The sequence below is a fragment of the Pecten maximus genome, chromosome 9 (genome assembly GCF_902652985.1).
Source record: "Pecten maximus chromosome 9, xPecMax1.1, whole genome shotgun sequence".
NCBI lineage: Eukaryota > Metazoa > Mollusca > Bivalvia > Pectinida > Pectinidae > Pecten > Pecten maximus.
Window position 1 is genome coordinate 36,063,207 of NC_047023.1, and position 15,999 is coordinate 36,079,205.

Genomic DNA, 15,999 nt, shown 5'->3' on the forward strand with positions numbered 1-15,999 from the left:
TTCGTATAGTCTGGCTGATTTCGGATGCTATGAATCTACAATCATGCAACAACAACACTGTTAAACAGGTGCAGTTAGAGATTGAGAAGTCTGTGAAATTCCTCAATGAATACAGATGGATAATCGACGCCTACATATCGGTATAGTAATAGTAGTTTTATGTGTTAAAATTATATTTCTTCAGGTTCCGGGCACAACTCTACTGAACTGCAAGTAACGTTACACTGCAAAGCAGACGTATGAAGAGTTCTGGATATATGGTCCTAAGAAATAGACAGTTTTGAATATTTTGTTTCTAAATTAGGACGTAAAATCTATGTATCTATGTATATATATATTCGGAAGACAGTGTCTAATATTCTAAAATTAGGTGTTCTATCTTCGATCACCATGTATACCTACTTGGCCATTTTTGTGTCCCTCTGTTAATTACCGGTTAATTAGCAGAAGGTTTCTCTGGCAGCGGCAGGACTAGAGGAATCTTCGGCTATTTTCTAATGGGCTATGGAATTGCATCAAATAGCCATGATGATGCACATACCTTACTAATTTCTCATGCAACTATTGCCTCCCACACTCACACACAGAATTATAACATATTGTAGCGAAATTGCCGGGGAACTATAATCAAAGTCCCGCAGCCCTCGGTAGGTGTCCTCGAGGTAGTGTCAGACACCCGCCACAATACCCGAGTTTAGAATTAGATAGTGTGGGTCGTCGAGAAACACAATTCAACACCGTTGTAAAGTTTCAGTCTATGTATTCAGCAACATCAGCAGTGTACAGAGCATATATAAATGGCAACACTGCTTTCGCTTTCATCAGCATACATAGCAACATCCAGCAAAATAATACCTAGGCACTCCAACTTGGACTCTCCCTCGAACTTCAACTAACTCCCTGAACTCCACGAACTTCCCGAACTAAACTCCACGAACTCCGACTCCGCTCTCGCTTTCACCCCTTTTATACCGAAACCTACCGGAGCGCTACCGGAGCGCCGGAGTGGTGCACACCTGTACCGGAGCCTTCTGCTCCGGTGACTTAAATGTGTAAATAACAATGTACATATAACACTTAGAAAAACAATTAGCCGGGAGTAAATGTTGACCATGTGTAATATAGATGGGGCATCGCTGGAGCTCCCAGACAGGTCCAGCCATTTGTAGTGGGTAATAGGGATGAGAGGCGATTAATACCTCTCTGACAGGGGCAATAAACATGAACGTGAGCCGGGCAGACGATTACTGCCACGGGTGTGGTGAATTGATTACTTCACGGATTAGCATCCCAACGTGTCCCCCCATCTAATTACCAACAGTCAACATATTGACGGGCTATTAAAATTCCTAAAGCAAAGATGGTATAACAGAAAATAGAAACATACTACACTAATATAGAAAAATACTACAATATATATACAGTTACACATATATTTTAATTCATAGCAGATTTACATTTCGATAAAGACACCCCCAAATGACAGAACAACGGGAATCTTCCATAGTATAATAAAATCTGCAGTAATTCCTCCCCTTTTACAGTGATTCACATGTCCACACACACACATATATGTGTATACGTTTGGCTTGAAAGATAACTTTTGCAAAATATGTCGACAAACATTTTCCTGTAGTGTATATATGTAGCCCTTGGGCACTCGGGACATGTATGTGTCAACTACATGTATGTCGCGTGCGTGTAAGGACTCTTGTCAAACGTCATCGTATGAGAGAGGTTCGATTGGATGAGAGTGTTGCACAGACTTTTTGTCCTATTCCCGGCACATATTATTTCTGTCCCCCGCTCCCTGTTCATTCTCCATCATGCCATTGGACAGTACAGACGACTATATATATCTAGCCCCGGTAAGTCTGTCTTCATGTATATTTCATAAATGTAACTTTTAATATACAGTCAAACCTCGATGTATCGAACTTCGTTGATTCGAATTTCTCGCTGTATCGAACTTATTGCTTGGTCCCGAATTTTCTCACTATATAACGCTACTAACAAACGTATGTATGATTCGAAGTTTTATAAATCGAAGTTTTCGATGTATCGAACTTTTTTCATGACCCGTTAGCTATGATATTATAGGTAATTGACATCTCATGATTCGAACAAAAACATTACCTGTACGGACCACTGGACAGGTGTTTGTCGTGACCCCTGCGGCAAGATTTCACACCTCTCCCCCAAATGCCCTGACTGACAATAGGGATAACGATAGCGTGTGTTGTCACTCCCGATCACGGGGTTAATTAATAATCAGGCCAAATTTGATAGATAAAAGGTGAATTTAGAAGCCATGACATTTAATCACTCCGGTAAAACATTTCGGTAGTCGATAAGCTTCGTCGCCATTGAAATCAGCGGTCGGTGAGTAAATTTTACGGAACTGTAAAACAAGCGGACCAATTTCAAACACAAACAATTAGCGATGTCTTCACTCATATTCAAAGTGTCACGTTTCAAACTTATACATAAATATACAAGTAAATCGATTATTTGTCATTCAATCATGCATTCTCCAACCGATCGGCATTCCGTATACTATATGCACATTACGTAAACGCACGTGTCTTTAGCAGATAAACCTAACGACTTACGTAAGTGTGTATTGTACTTCTTATGCTTTATCTGTTAAACGCGATATAAATATTTTGTAACCGATACATAGTTTGTTTAATTAATAAAATGCCTAGGTATAATTACTGAAAAGTATTTTTATTTTGTTGTGTTTGAGGTATAAATTAACTAAACTTTTCGATGTGAGCCTGACATGCGGCGATCAACACGAAGACACTGAGGACATGTAACGTTAACAGATATGGTCATTATCAAGAAAACATCGATCTATTGTCAACCATGAATAATTCGAAGTCCCGCTGTTTCGAAGTTTTTCTGTCAGTCCCTTGAACTTCGAAACATCGAAGTTTGACTGTATATTCTACATTACATTAATGTAACCGTGGTCGCGTAGTGTACCATTGTCATGTAAATATACTGTAATTGTTCCAGTCAATGTAGTATGTCCATGTTATATGTGTTGTAGGTCTTTATGTAATAAAAGAATCCAGAACCTGAACCCTGGTGTTTTCTATATATACGAGCACCAACGGTTACATATATATATATATAAATATATCGGTGTATTGACAGGATTTTTTCACGGATGGACACTGGGATAGACTACCGGCGGGATGGACAAATGGGTTGTCACAACTTGCACCTCCTGACCTGGCCTTTCTACTTGACTCCTCACTGCCGATTCCTTACAGGTAAACTTAAGTCTTCAACATTGGACCTCACTTAAAAAAGAAGCTGCTTTTGTCACATACATATGCATGATGACAGTGAGTGAGTGACATGTTGTGTAAATGTAAGAGAGAAGGAAAGCTCAGTTAGTTTTGTGAAATTCCTAAGATACAAAAGCCATATATGTTACCCACTATATCGAAAAGAGAAGTTGGTTAACCATGGTTCTAATTATGTAAAATGGAAGATGTAGTATTAATTATTACAAAACTGGACAGACTTCCTTAGTTTGAACTATTTTTAATTTGTAAGATAAAATAAATTAACAAATAATATTATGTTTTGATGTGTTTAAAATGAAATCTGTGTAAAATCTACTGCATTGTACAGATTTTGACATTTTACAAATATTTTATCAAATATGTTCATTGTTACTATTTTCTAGGAAGGACCTTCCTTTGTCTTTGTTAGCGTTCAGGGAATCTACGCATGCTCTGTCACTCAACAGACAAATAGTAGATCTAGAGAATTACCAGGTTGGAGAAGGACTTTTTTCAGCAGATTCAGACAAAGAAAGGAAGGCCATAGTTTCACCTGATTCTGGTATTACAATACAAACTCAAGCCAGAGCTGATATCCAATATGGACAATATCTTCCACTCAATGCCTGTTTCCGTGCAAATGTGAAACCAAAAAAACAACATGAGATATTACAACTTGGAAAGGTATCGGTCATGTTTCATGTATTACGTCCTTGATGTAAAATGTTCCAATCATTAATTACTTACATCAGATCACACAAAGTGACTGTGTTACAAAATATTACTTTGATATGATGACCTCCTTTTAATAACAAAGGGGCTATACAGTCATGATAATATATTATCGTTGTCGAAATGATTCATTCTTGTTCTTGTTGTTCTTGTTGTCCTTCTATTTGTTGTTCTTGTTGTCCTTCTTCTTGTTGTTCTTGTTGTCCTTCTACTTGTTGCTCTTGTTGTCCTTCTATTTGTTGTTCTTGTTGTCCTTCTACTTGTTGTTCTTGTTGTCCTTCTACTTGTTGTTCTTGTTGTCCTTCTATTTGTTGTTCTTGTTGTCCTTCTATTTGTTGTCCTTCTACTTGTTGTTCTTGTTGTCCTTCTATTTGTTCTTGTTGTCCTTCTATTTGTTGTCCTTCTATTTGTTGTCCTTCTACTTGTTGTTCTTGTTGTCCTTCTATTTGTTGTTCTTGTTGTTCTTCTACTTGTTGTTCTTGTTGTCCTTCTATTTGTTGTTCTTGTTGTTCTTCTATTTGTTGTCCTTCTACTTGTTGTTCTTGTTGTCCTTCTATTTGTTGTCCTTCTACTTGTTGTTCTTGTTGTCCTTCTATTTGTTGTTCTTGTTGTTCTTCTACTTGTTGTTCTTGTTGTCCTTCTATTTGTTGTTCTTGTTGTCCTTCTACTTGTTGTTCTTGTTGTCCTTCTATTTGTTGTTCTTGTTGTCCTGCTATTTGTTGTTCTTGTTGTCCTTCTATTTGTTGTTCTTGTTGTCCTTCTACTTGTTGTTCTTGTTGTCCTTCTACTTGTTGTTCTTGTTGTCCTTCTACTTGTTGTTCTTGTTGTCCTTCTACTTGTTGTTCTTGTTGTCCTTATACTTGTTGTTCTTGTTGTCCTTCTATTTGTTGTTCTTGTTGTCCTTCTATTTGTTGTTCTTGTTGTCCTTCTACTTGTTGTTCTTGTTGTCCTTATACTTGTTGTTCTTGTTGTCCTTCTATTTGTTGTTCTTGTTGTCCTTATACTTGTTGTTCTTGTTGTCCTTCTATTTGTTGTTCTTGTTGTCCTTCTACTTGTTGTTCTTGTTGTCCTTCTACTTGTTGTTCTTGTTGTCCTTCTACTTGTTGTTCTTGTTGTCCTTCTATTTGTTGTTCTTGTTGTCCTTCTATTTGTTGTCCTTCTACTTGTTGTTCTTGTTGTTCTTGTTGTTCTTGTTGTCCTTATACTTGTTGTTCTTGTTGTCCTTCTATTTGTTGTTCTTGTTGTCCTTCTACTTGTTGTTCTTGTTGTCCTTCTACTTGTTGTTCTTGTTGTCCTTCTATTTGTTGTTCTTGTTGTCCTTCTATTTGTTGTTCTTGTTGTCCTTCTACTTGTTGTTCTTGTTGTTCTTCTACTTGTTGTTCTTGTTGTCCTTCTATTTGTTGTTCTTGTTGTCCTTCTACTTGTTGTTCTTGTTGTCCTTCTATTTGTTGTTCTTGTTGTCCTTCTATTTGTTGTTCTTGTTGTCCTTCTATTTGTTGTCCTTCTACTTGTTGTTCTTGTTGTTCTTCTACTTGTTGTTCTTGTTGTCCTTCTACTTGTTGTTCTTGTTGTCCTTCTACTTGTTGTTCTTGTTGTCCTTCTACTTGTTGTTCTTGTTGTCCTTCTACTTGTTGTTCTTGTTGTCCTTCTACTTGTTGTTCTTGTTGTCCTTCTATTTGTTGTTCTTGTTGTCCTTCTACTTCTTGTTCTTGTTGTCCTTCTATTTGTTGTTCTTGTTGTCCTTCTATTGTTGTTCTTGTTGTCCTTCTACTTGTTGTCCTTCTACTTGTTGTTCTTGTTGTTCTTCTACTTCTTGTTCTTGTTGGTCATGTTCTTCTTTGTGCAAGGAAGGAACTTATTGCTGAAGAAGCAATGGCTAGTATATATTTAAATATATTTTTATGACCCCTGAAATTCATACCACAGGCGATACAGCTGTTGGGGAGTCAATGTGGCTGTGTCCATGTAGTAGATGTTGGAGCTGGTAAAGGCCACTTGTCTAGACTGCTTGCCTTTGGGTATGGTTTTAAAGTCACCACTGTAGAAGCTGCAGGCTGTCATGCACCAAAAGCACAGAAAATGGACAGGTGATATGATTGTGACCTACAATATCTGAAATATTGATCTTGTGTCATTAATTAGTTATTAAGAAAGTTATTTTGCAATCAAATATTATTGGTGTGTAGTGAAATTGGAATTTATTTGTTTTTTTCTTCAAATTTTAATATGTTTTCAACATTAAATTTTGTTTAAATATAAACTCCATTTCTATCAAAGCAGGAGTGAGGGCAGAATATATATAACAAATATACTCTCGGTGATATGACGTTCATGTAAATATTCATGAAGTTTTGTTAGGGAATTAAAAATAATTTTAACCTGCTGTGTCTTAATTTGAGTGTATTTTTAGCCGGGACACTTCTTTTTCAGAGCCATTCAAAAGAAAATACACAGAAAGTTAAAGGTAAGAATAGAAATCTCCAGACACAAAATGAAAATCATTTTTTTAGCCCACCATCATCAGATGATGGGCTATTCAAATCGCCTTGCGTCCGTGGTCCGTCCGTCCGTCTGTCCCTCCCTCCGTCCGTCCGTAAACAATTCTTGTTATCGCTATTTCTGAGAAAGTACTGAAGGGATCTTTCTCAAATTTCGTATGTAGGTTCCCCTTGGTACCTAGTTATGCATATTGCATTTTGGGACCGATCGGAAAACAACATGGCCAACAGGGAGCCATCTTGGATTTTGACAATTCAAGTTTGTTATCGTTATTTCTGAAAAAGTACTGAAGGGATATTTCTCAAATTTCATATGTAGGTTCACCTTGGTCCCTAGTTATGCATATTGCATTTTGGGACTGATCTGAAAACAACATGGCCGACAGGTAGCCATATTGGATTTTGACCATTGAAGTTTGTTATCACTATTTCTGAGAAAGTACTGAAGGGATCTTTCTCAAATTTCATATGTAGGTTGCCCTTGGTCCTTAGTTATGCATATTGCATTTTGGGACTGATTGGAAAACAACATGGCCGCCAGGCAGACATCTTGAATTTTGACAATTGAAGTTTGTTATCGCTATTTCTGAGAAAGTGCTGAAGGGATCTTTCTCAAATTTCATATGTATGTTCCCCTTGGTCTGTAGTTATGCATATTGCATTTTGGGACCGATCGGAAAACAACATAGCCGACAGACAGCCATCTTGGATTTTGACAATTGAAGTTTGTTATCACTATTTCTGAGAAAGTACTGAAGGGATCTTTTTTCAAATTTCATATGTAGGTTGCCCTTGGTCCTTAGTTATGCATATTGCATTTTGGGACGGATCAGAAAACAACATGGTCGCCAGGCAGACATCTTGGATTTTGACAATTGAAGTTGGTTATTGCTATTTCTGAGAAAGGACTGAAGAGATCTTTCTCTTTCATATTTAGGTTCCCCTTGGTCCCTAGTTATGCATATCACATTTTGAAACCAATCTTAAAACAACATGGCCGACAGGCAACCATCTTGGATTTTGACAATTGAAGTTTGTTATCGCTATTTCTGAAAAAGTACTGAAGGGATCTTTCTCAAATTTCATATGTAGGTTCCCCTTGGTCTGTAGTTATGCATATTGCATTTTGGGACCGATCGGAAAACAACATAGCCGACAGGCAGCCATCTTGGATTTTGACAATTGAAGTTTGTTATTGCTATTTCTGAGAAAGGACTGAAGGGATCTTTCTCTTTCATATTTAGGTTCCCCTTAGTCCCTAGTTATGCATATCGCATTTTGAAACCAATCGGAAAACAACATGGCCGACAGGCAACCATCTTGGATTTTGACAATTGAAGTTTGTTATCGCTATTTCTGAAAAAGTACTGAAGGGATCTTTCTCAAATTTCATATGTAGGTTCCCCTTGGTCTGTAGTTATGCATATTGCATTTTGAGACCGATCGGAAAACAACATAGCCGACAGGCAGCCATCTTGGATTTTGACAATTGAAGTTTGTTATCACTATTTCTGAGAAAGTTATGAAGGAATCTTTCTCAAATTTCATATGTAGGTTGCCCTTGGTCCTTAGTTATGCATATTGCATTTTGGGACGGATCAGAAAACAACATGGCCGACAGACAGCCATCTTGGATTTTGACAATTGAAGTTTGTTATCACTATTTCTGAGAAAGTACTGAAGGGATCTTTCTCAAATTTCATATGTAGGTTCCTCTTGATCCCTAGTTATGCATATTGCATTTTGGGACGGATCAGAAAACAACATGGTCGCCAGGCAGACGTCTTGGATTTTGACAATTGAAGTTGGTTATTGCTATTTCTGAGAAAGGACTGAAGGGATCTTTCTCAAATTTGATATATATGTTGCCCTTGGTCCCTAGTTGTGCATATTTCATTTTGGGACTAGTCGGATAACAACATGGCCAACAGACAGTCTTGGATTTTGACAACTGAAGTTTGTTATTGCTATTTTACAGAAGGTACTGAAGGGATCTTTCTCAAATTTCATATGTTGGTTCCCCTTGGTCCGTAGTGATGCATTTTTGGACAAATTACTGAAAACATTGTCGACAGACAGCCATTATCGCTAAATCTCAAATTTCATATATAAGTTTCCCTTCTTTAAAAAGCACTGGAGGGATGTTTCTCAATTTACACAGATTAGTAAGAGGAAGCTAGGGTAAAAAAGAGAAAAGATCAATCTGACATGGAACCTATCAAGATCATTCACTGGTGGGCACCAAGATCCCTCTGGGATCTCTTGTTATCGTAATACATTGCTGTTGAGTGTGTACTCTGTATAGTTATTATATTTTACAAGATTCTAACCTTAAGTTAAAGATTACCTGGTATTTTGCAATTCAATGGTAGTAAAATGTTTACTCGCCTGGTATATAATAGCTCTCATAGTGAAACACAATTTAATTACATGTATGTTTGAACAGAGAAAACATCAAACAGATCAGGACCTACATGTTGATACAAATTCAGTTGAAAGCAGCAAAGAGGATCCCACAGTCAATGACAAAACACCACTGTGCATGCCTGATCATGTGACCTGTCTCATCCAACCTGGCACAAGTGCTGGGAAGTTTCTAGAAGTAGTTAAGGATTCTTACAAAAAGCAGACAGATTGTTCCGAGTTTGAAGAGATAGAAAGAGTGCCAAATGAAGTGTCTTCAAATCGGTTTATTGGATCAAAATCAAAAGATTCAGAATCTTGTCCAAATAATTTAGACTGGGAAAAGAGATTTGGAACCTCATACACGAAGAAAGATTTCATCAACTCACTAAACATTCCCAGCAATAGTGTCAATGTAGATACTACGATAATACAATCAAAAGAGCAAGTAATCATATTGGCTGATGACAACCCGAGGCCAGGATGTTCCACCTGTGATGTTGAACCAACCCAATCAGATTCTCTTCCTGATGAACTTTCTAGGACAAGTTTGTCAGTTCCCAGTGACCAAACAAAATCAACTCTTCCAAAATCAACTGTTCCAGTTGATCTGACCCAGTTTGTCTTGACTGGTCTCCATGCCTGCGGTGATCTGACCCCCACCATGTTGAGGATTTTTACTCAGTGTCCAAACATCGTTGGTTTAGCCTCGGTTGCATGCTGTTATATGAAGCTTTCCTGCACTGGAGAGGGGTATGTCTGTACTTGTTATACACTGGAGAGTGGTATGTCTGTACTTGTTATACACTAGAGAGGGGTATGTCTGTACTTGTTATACACTGGAGAGGGGTATGTCTGTACTTGTTATACACTAGAGAGGGGTATGTCTGTACTTGTAATACACTGGAGAGGGGTATGTCTGTACTTGTTATACACTGGAGAGGGGTATGTCTGTACTTGTTATACACTGGAGAGGGGTATGTCTGTACTTGTTATACACTGGAGAGGGGTATGTCTGTACTTGTAATACACTGGAGAGGGGTATGTCTGTTAAACACTGGAGGGGGTAAATTTATGTCTGTACTTGTTAAACACTAGAGAGGGGTATGTCTGTACTTGTTATACACTGGAGAGGGGTATGTCTGTACTTGTTATACACTAGAGAGGGGTATGTCTGTACTTGTTATACACTAGAGGGGTATGTCTGTACTTGTTATACACTAGAGAGGGGTATGTCTGTACTTGTAATACACTATAGAGGGGTATGTCTGTACTTGTTAAACACTAGAGAGGGGTATGTCTGTACTTGTTATACACTGGAGAGGGGTGTGTCTGTACTTGTTATACACTGGAGAGGGGTATGTCTGTACTTGTTATACACTGGAGAGGGTATGTCTGTACATGTAATACACTGGAGAGGGTATGTCTGTACTTGTTATACACTGGAGAGGGGTATGTCTGTACTTGTTATACACTGGATAGGGGTATGTCTGTACTTGTTATACACTGGAGAGGGGTATGTCTGTACTTGTTATACACTGGAGAGGGGTATGTCTGTACTTGTTATACACTGGAGAGGGGTATGTCTGTACTTGTTATACACTGGAGAGGGGTATGTCTGTACTTGTTATACACTAGAGAGGGGTATGTCTGTACTTGTTATACACTGGAGAGGGGTATGTCTGTACTTGTTATACACTGGAGAGGGGTATGTCTGTACTTGTCATACACTTAGTCTTAGCCAACATTATGGAATCATATATTCCATCTGTCTATTAGTTCATTTAACTTATATTCTCTGGAAGTTCAGTCGCCTTTACTTTATCTGATCTATGATCATGAATGAAAGAACAGGAAAATACACATTCCACTCCATCCGTTCCTTCCATCTGTCCATCTGTACTTTTATTTCTGAAATTTTCTGAAAATTAACTTTTTTTTAAAATTTAATATACAATGAATTTGCGTCGCATCTCTTTCAGCAATCTTGATAAAATTCCATATATTAAATCCAACCATCTACAGAAGGTTGGTAGTGCCAGATATGTCTGTAATATGTTGAATTTGACTTTTTCAGAACAGAGGACAACACTGATGATGTGGGATATCCGATGAGCCAGTTCACAAGGAACATCAGTGACAGCCATCTGAGTTATGAGGCCAGAGAAATGGCATGTCATTTTGCAGATTCTTACAAAGAAAGACTAATTGGTAATATTTTTGATTATATATGTATTTGGAAGGCTAAGGAATTTCCTGTGATTTCGTGATATTACGGTGTATTGTCTGTTTACTGATAGTAAAACTAGACTGGGCAGACAGCTGATGATCCGGTAGATCAGGTGGTGAATTCACTAATTTACTAGTAATCCACATGGATAACTGTCTATCAAATGTCACTGACTCAGTAGTACACTTAAACTAGAATTGTAAAATAAATTATTTTATTGCATTTTTGCCAGTGAAATATAGAAATTTATCAAACTAATAAAACTTATATTTTCACTGCAGCGATGAGCAGTGAAAATATAAGATTTTGCAGTGAAAATAAAAGATTTTGCAGTGAAAATATAAGATTTTGCAGTGAAAATATAAGTTTTCCGTTTTTGACCAATCAGAGCGGACTTTTGTATTCACCTCGTTGAAACTTGCCAATTTTTCCAATCGAAGCGGAGATAGATAAATTGGTTATTTTGCTGTATTTCTGAAATTTTCAGACTACTTTTTGACAAAATACTCACTTGACATTAGCTTTTCATGTACAGATTTTCCTATAACAGCAGAAAACGCTTCAATTGCATTGATCAGGCCTTTCAAAATGTTGCCGTCAAGTTGACGTGGAGTAACGTCACAAAGAGATGACGTCATTACTGATTCCCGCACTTTTTGACACTATTAATTTTCAATTTTTTTAAATTTTGTTTTTAAGTTTATGAAATGCAATAAAAAGAAAATTGAATGGTTTCCCTTTAAATATAACATATATTTCACTCGTATGACAAAATATTTCGATATTTTTCACTCGTGCTTCGCACTCATGAAAATATCGATATTCTGTCATACTCGTGAAATATATGTTATATTAAACGGGAAACCATTCAATATCGTCTATATCCCTAGTACCCAATAAACAATGCTCATACATTGTTAGTATAATGGAAGGGGCATAACTCCTCACAAAGTTATTAAAAACCAAAACCTGAATGATTTCACAACTTCATAAGATAATGATAAACATTCTATATAATTGCATTACTCTGGACAATCTGTATAATGGTATCAATAGAAAGGACATAACTTCAAGTGCAAATTAACAAGTGTCATAGAAATTGGCCGAGACAGACAGATGGACTCTGATTAAAATGATATCGGTCTTAAGTTTGTTTTTGAAGGATTCATTATGAATAAGTTGAATAATGCTGCTGTCCAGATAAATATGTCGCTGTGTATAATTTTCAGCCAACCCACCAAGTCTGAAGTTACACTGCTACAGGGCTGCATTACAGTACATCATTAAACAGACCTACCCAGACTTCAACCACGGCAGCATTCGGCTCACAATTAAACATGCAGAGAATCTGTCATTTGAAAGGTAGTCTCGGACAAGCTGACAGCCATTCATCTTGTATTGAAATGTAGGGCTGTTGTTGATATCATCAATGTATCGATATACATCATTAATATTATGGCAAATGGTACTGATTTTGATATGCACATATTATTTTTTCTATATCTTGGAAATCACACAACAATTTTAAATCATGTGAAAATTATAATAATACAATTGAAATGATAATTTGATCATTAACTGACCTGGTCCAAAGGACCGGTGAGCCCATGCTGTGACGGTCATTCGTTGTCAGCCAACGTTCCTTATCGCTACTGTAGTCAGAAATGAGAGTGGAGTTAAGTCAAATTTGTTCCGACATATTTCTTGGTTGATGGGGAACCAATTGGTATGAACAATGGTTCTGGCCCCAGGGGTCCGAGGGGTGGGGTACAATTGGGGATATATAGCAAGTTCTTTAAAATCTTTCTTCTTTTGTCAGAATGAATGGATTTGATCCATATTTGGTCTGAAGCATACTTAGGTGAAGGGGAACTAAACTTGTATAAACAGTGGGTCAGAAAAGTCCCCCAGGGGCCAATGGGGCAGGGCAAAATAGAGAAAATTCAGCTGATTTGGTTCATATTTGGTCTGAAGCATCTGATGGTGAAAGGGAATCAATTTTGTATCAACTTTGGGTTGTAATTAAACAACAAATCAATTAACCAGAAGTTAAGACCAAAGGTCATGGTCAAATTAGGTATTTTTTCACTGGTGAAAATTTTCTTTTGACATTATGAAACAAACTTGGTCGGAATTAAATCACCTGACCAGAGGTCAAGGTCACTAGATCAAAGGTCATGGTCAATTTTTGTCATTTTTTTCACTGGTGAATACATTTTGTTATGATATGAGGCCAATGGAAGTCAACGGATTAAATGACAAGGTTACTGGGTCAGAAGGTAAAAAGCCAAGGTCAAATTCTAATTTTTCACTGATGAAAATGTTGTCATGACATTATGTAAAAAAAGCTTGTTGGGATTAAACAAGACGGCAACTAACAAAATATCAAGGTCACTAGGTCAACAGGCCATTTAAGTCCAAAGATCAAGGACAAATATGATCTCTGACAATGACCTATATAAAACCAATCAAAGCTAACAAATGAGTATTATACTGGTATATATGGAGGTGGAAGGAAAGAAGAGTCGCATCAAATTATATGAAGGGACTTCAATGTTTATATATCAATGTTTATATATCAATATTTCTACCAAGATTTGTAAGTTCGAGTGTACAATTCTGTACAAATTTTACGATGGTCTTTTAATCATCTTGTGATCTGTTATAGCTATGTGAAGAGTGCACTTGGGAGACTGGGGTTGGATACCGATGTCAAAGTCCAAGTTATGCAGCAAGCAAAGAGTTATCTCCCTTACTTGCAAAACGTCGTGGCCTTCTACACCCTACGTTTGTCGCTCGCCCCGGTGGTGGAGAGTCTCATTCTGCTAGACAGGATGCTGTACTTGTACGAACAAGGTAAACATAGTATTCTGGGAACTGTTAAATTCATCCTGTTGATTTTTGCTTTTCCACTGAGAAGACCTGTCAAAAGATTCATCTGTCCAACAAGTAATTGGCATGATTTCCTGTGTTAAAAATCGAATTAGTGATTTATTGATCATCTTGAAACATTAACTGTGAATCTGAATTATAATGGATTCCCTATACAACCTACAGCATGTAAATTTGTACTCCCATGACATAATTAAGTATAAAGGAAGATGTTAAGGATAGCTGCTCCCTTGTTCTTGGAATGTGAAAGATTAATTCTATATTCTGTAGGTATACCAAGTGTTCTGTTGCCAATATTTGACCCTGCCCTCTCACCAAGGAACTTTGTGCTGCTGGCTTCCAGAAAAAAATCCACAGACATAAAAACTTCATGAAAAATCTTGTCTCCTTCATCAAAGAACTTTGTGCCTCTGACTTTTAGGAATTGGTCCAGAACATCACAAATCGTCAAGAAATCTCTGACATCTAGAAAACATTATGAAGACATCATTTACAGACATTACTTGACTTGATAAATCTGTTGTGTTCTCATTTACATGGTTTACAATTGTAGCAGGACTAGACTAGGCTGAATGTGCTGGCCAAGTAGCTCAAATGATTGGAGCATCCCCCGGTCTGGTCATTGCATCCCCCCTCTTTTTTTTTGGCCCAGAATCATTCACAAAATTTTTTGTAAACATACTTTTTTTTTGATAGATAAATTTAAATGATTTTAAAAGCATTTTTCATTGATAATATTGATATTCCCAACAAAAAGTTTTTAATGATTTTAACTGAAAACGATATGAATATTCCCACCAAACACGAAATAAACACATATAGGCCAGTAATATTACACTATATCATAAAAAAAAATGCAATAGTAACGATTCCTATCACAAACTATTCATAAAATGTGAATAAATAACATATCAAAAGTATCGGAAAATACCGGTTGCGGAACATACTTAATTTTAGCGATCATTGTTGTACAAAATAACGCAAAATTGTTATAGCGCCACGGCCTTCCATACATACAAAGGGAGGTAACTAGATTGTTGTTGTTTGCCGAGACCTCCATGTGTTCGTCGGTTTACTGAAAGTGTATTGCATGGTACGACTTCAAATTACTTAGAATATTGTATCAGTGATATTTGTTTATGTATTCAGTGATGTTGTGTTATCATCTGTGTCATGCCATACGAGTCAGTGTTGTACATTCATTCATATTAGACACGAAATCCGGCGATTTCGTCTGCTTTCGTATTATGACGAATGTATGATGCTTGCATCCAATATTATCCGATGCTATACTGAATTATCAATAAATATATCAGTATTTGATGAAGCACTCATTATAATAAAATGAAATACAGCATAAATTTGTACAATTTGGTGTCCTGTTACAGGAGGTTATAACCCGATCTTAAAAACTATGGAAGCCCAGCATTGCAATACATTGATTGTGCAAAAGTGCCATATTTCAGACAAAAACACGTTTTATCTGTCATAGGACGGTTGTGTATAGAATTAATTTGATGTTATATATATTAACTAACATTAGCAAAGTATTTGCAACTCATAATATTTATAAATTGTCCCGGTTTTGACAGTTTACTTTTTGTATTAAATATAATTTTTCATATTTTCTGTGTGTTTATTTTGTATCTTCATTTTCATTTTGTTTCTCTAATATCTCTTTTGCAACATCTCCCTGTTAAGATAGTGTGGGTATGATTAGGAGGATGCCGATGAAGGATTAGTCGCGTTCTTAACAACAACACAACTATTTACAGAAACACTATATGTATGGCGTATGCTAAGTGCTAAGAGTAAGGGGTAGGGGTGTCATCTAATAACTAATGTCTGTCAAATTAATATAGTTAAAAATATGTTCTACGATGAGGACATTACAATAGTATTTTTAACAAAACAACAGCACAGAAACCAGTTTAACTGGTAC

General features: G+C 36.8%; 1 protein-coding gene across 2 annotated transcripts; it reads left to right on the forward strand.

The window, feature by feature from the left end:
* Window positions 1–15,684, forward strand: LOC117334863 (protein RRNAD1-like). 2 transcript variants are annotated; one of them, XM_033894694.1, is made up of 10 exons: window positions 1–140; window positions 3,166–3,284; window positions 3,707–3,986; window positions 5,961–6,121; window positions 6,465–6,498; window positions 8,979–9,688; window positions 11,013–11,146; window positions 12,395–12,527; window positions 13,834–14,021; window positions 14,328–15,684. In XM_033894694.1, exons 1-10 carry the CDS (start codon window positions 30–32, stop codon window positions 14,429–14,431), a joined length of 1,974 nt encoding a protein of 657 aa, XP_033750585.1. In that variant the 5' UTR covers window positions 1–29; the 3' UTR covers window positions 14,432–15,684. The 2 variants fall into 2 exon arrangements, with proteins under 2 accessions (XP_033750585.1, XP_033750586.1); XM_033894695.1 differs by lacking the exon at window positions 1–140 and adding an exon at window positions 1,343–1,868.
* The last annotated feature ends 315 nt before the right edge of the window (window positions 15,685–15,999 follow it).

Excerpts from the sequence above, each read along its gene's own strand:
- LOC117334863 (XM_033894694.1), top strand. The coding sequence starts at position 30 with ATGAATCTACAATCATGCAACAACAACACTGTTAAACAGGTGCAGTTA. Across the intron at positions 3,285-3,706 it reads TCACTGCCGATTCCTTACAG|GAAGGACCTTCCTTTGTCTT; the intron begins GTAAACTTAAGT and ends ACTATTTTCTAG. Across the intron at positions 6,499-8,978 it reads AAATACACAGAAAGTTAAAG|AGAAAACATCAAACAGATCA; the intron begins GTAAGAATAGAA and ends ATGTTTGAACAG.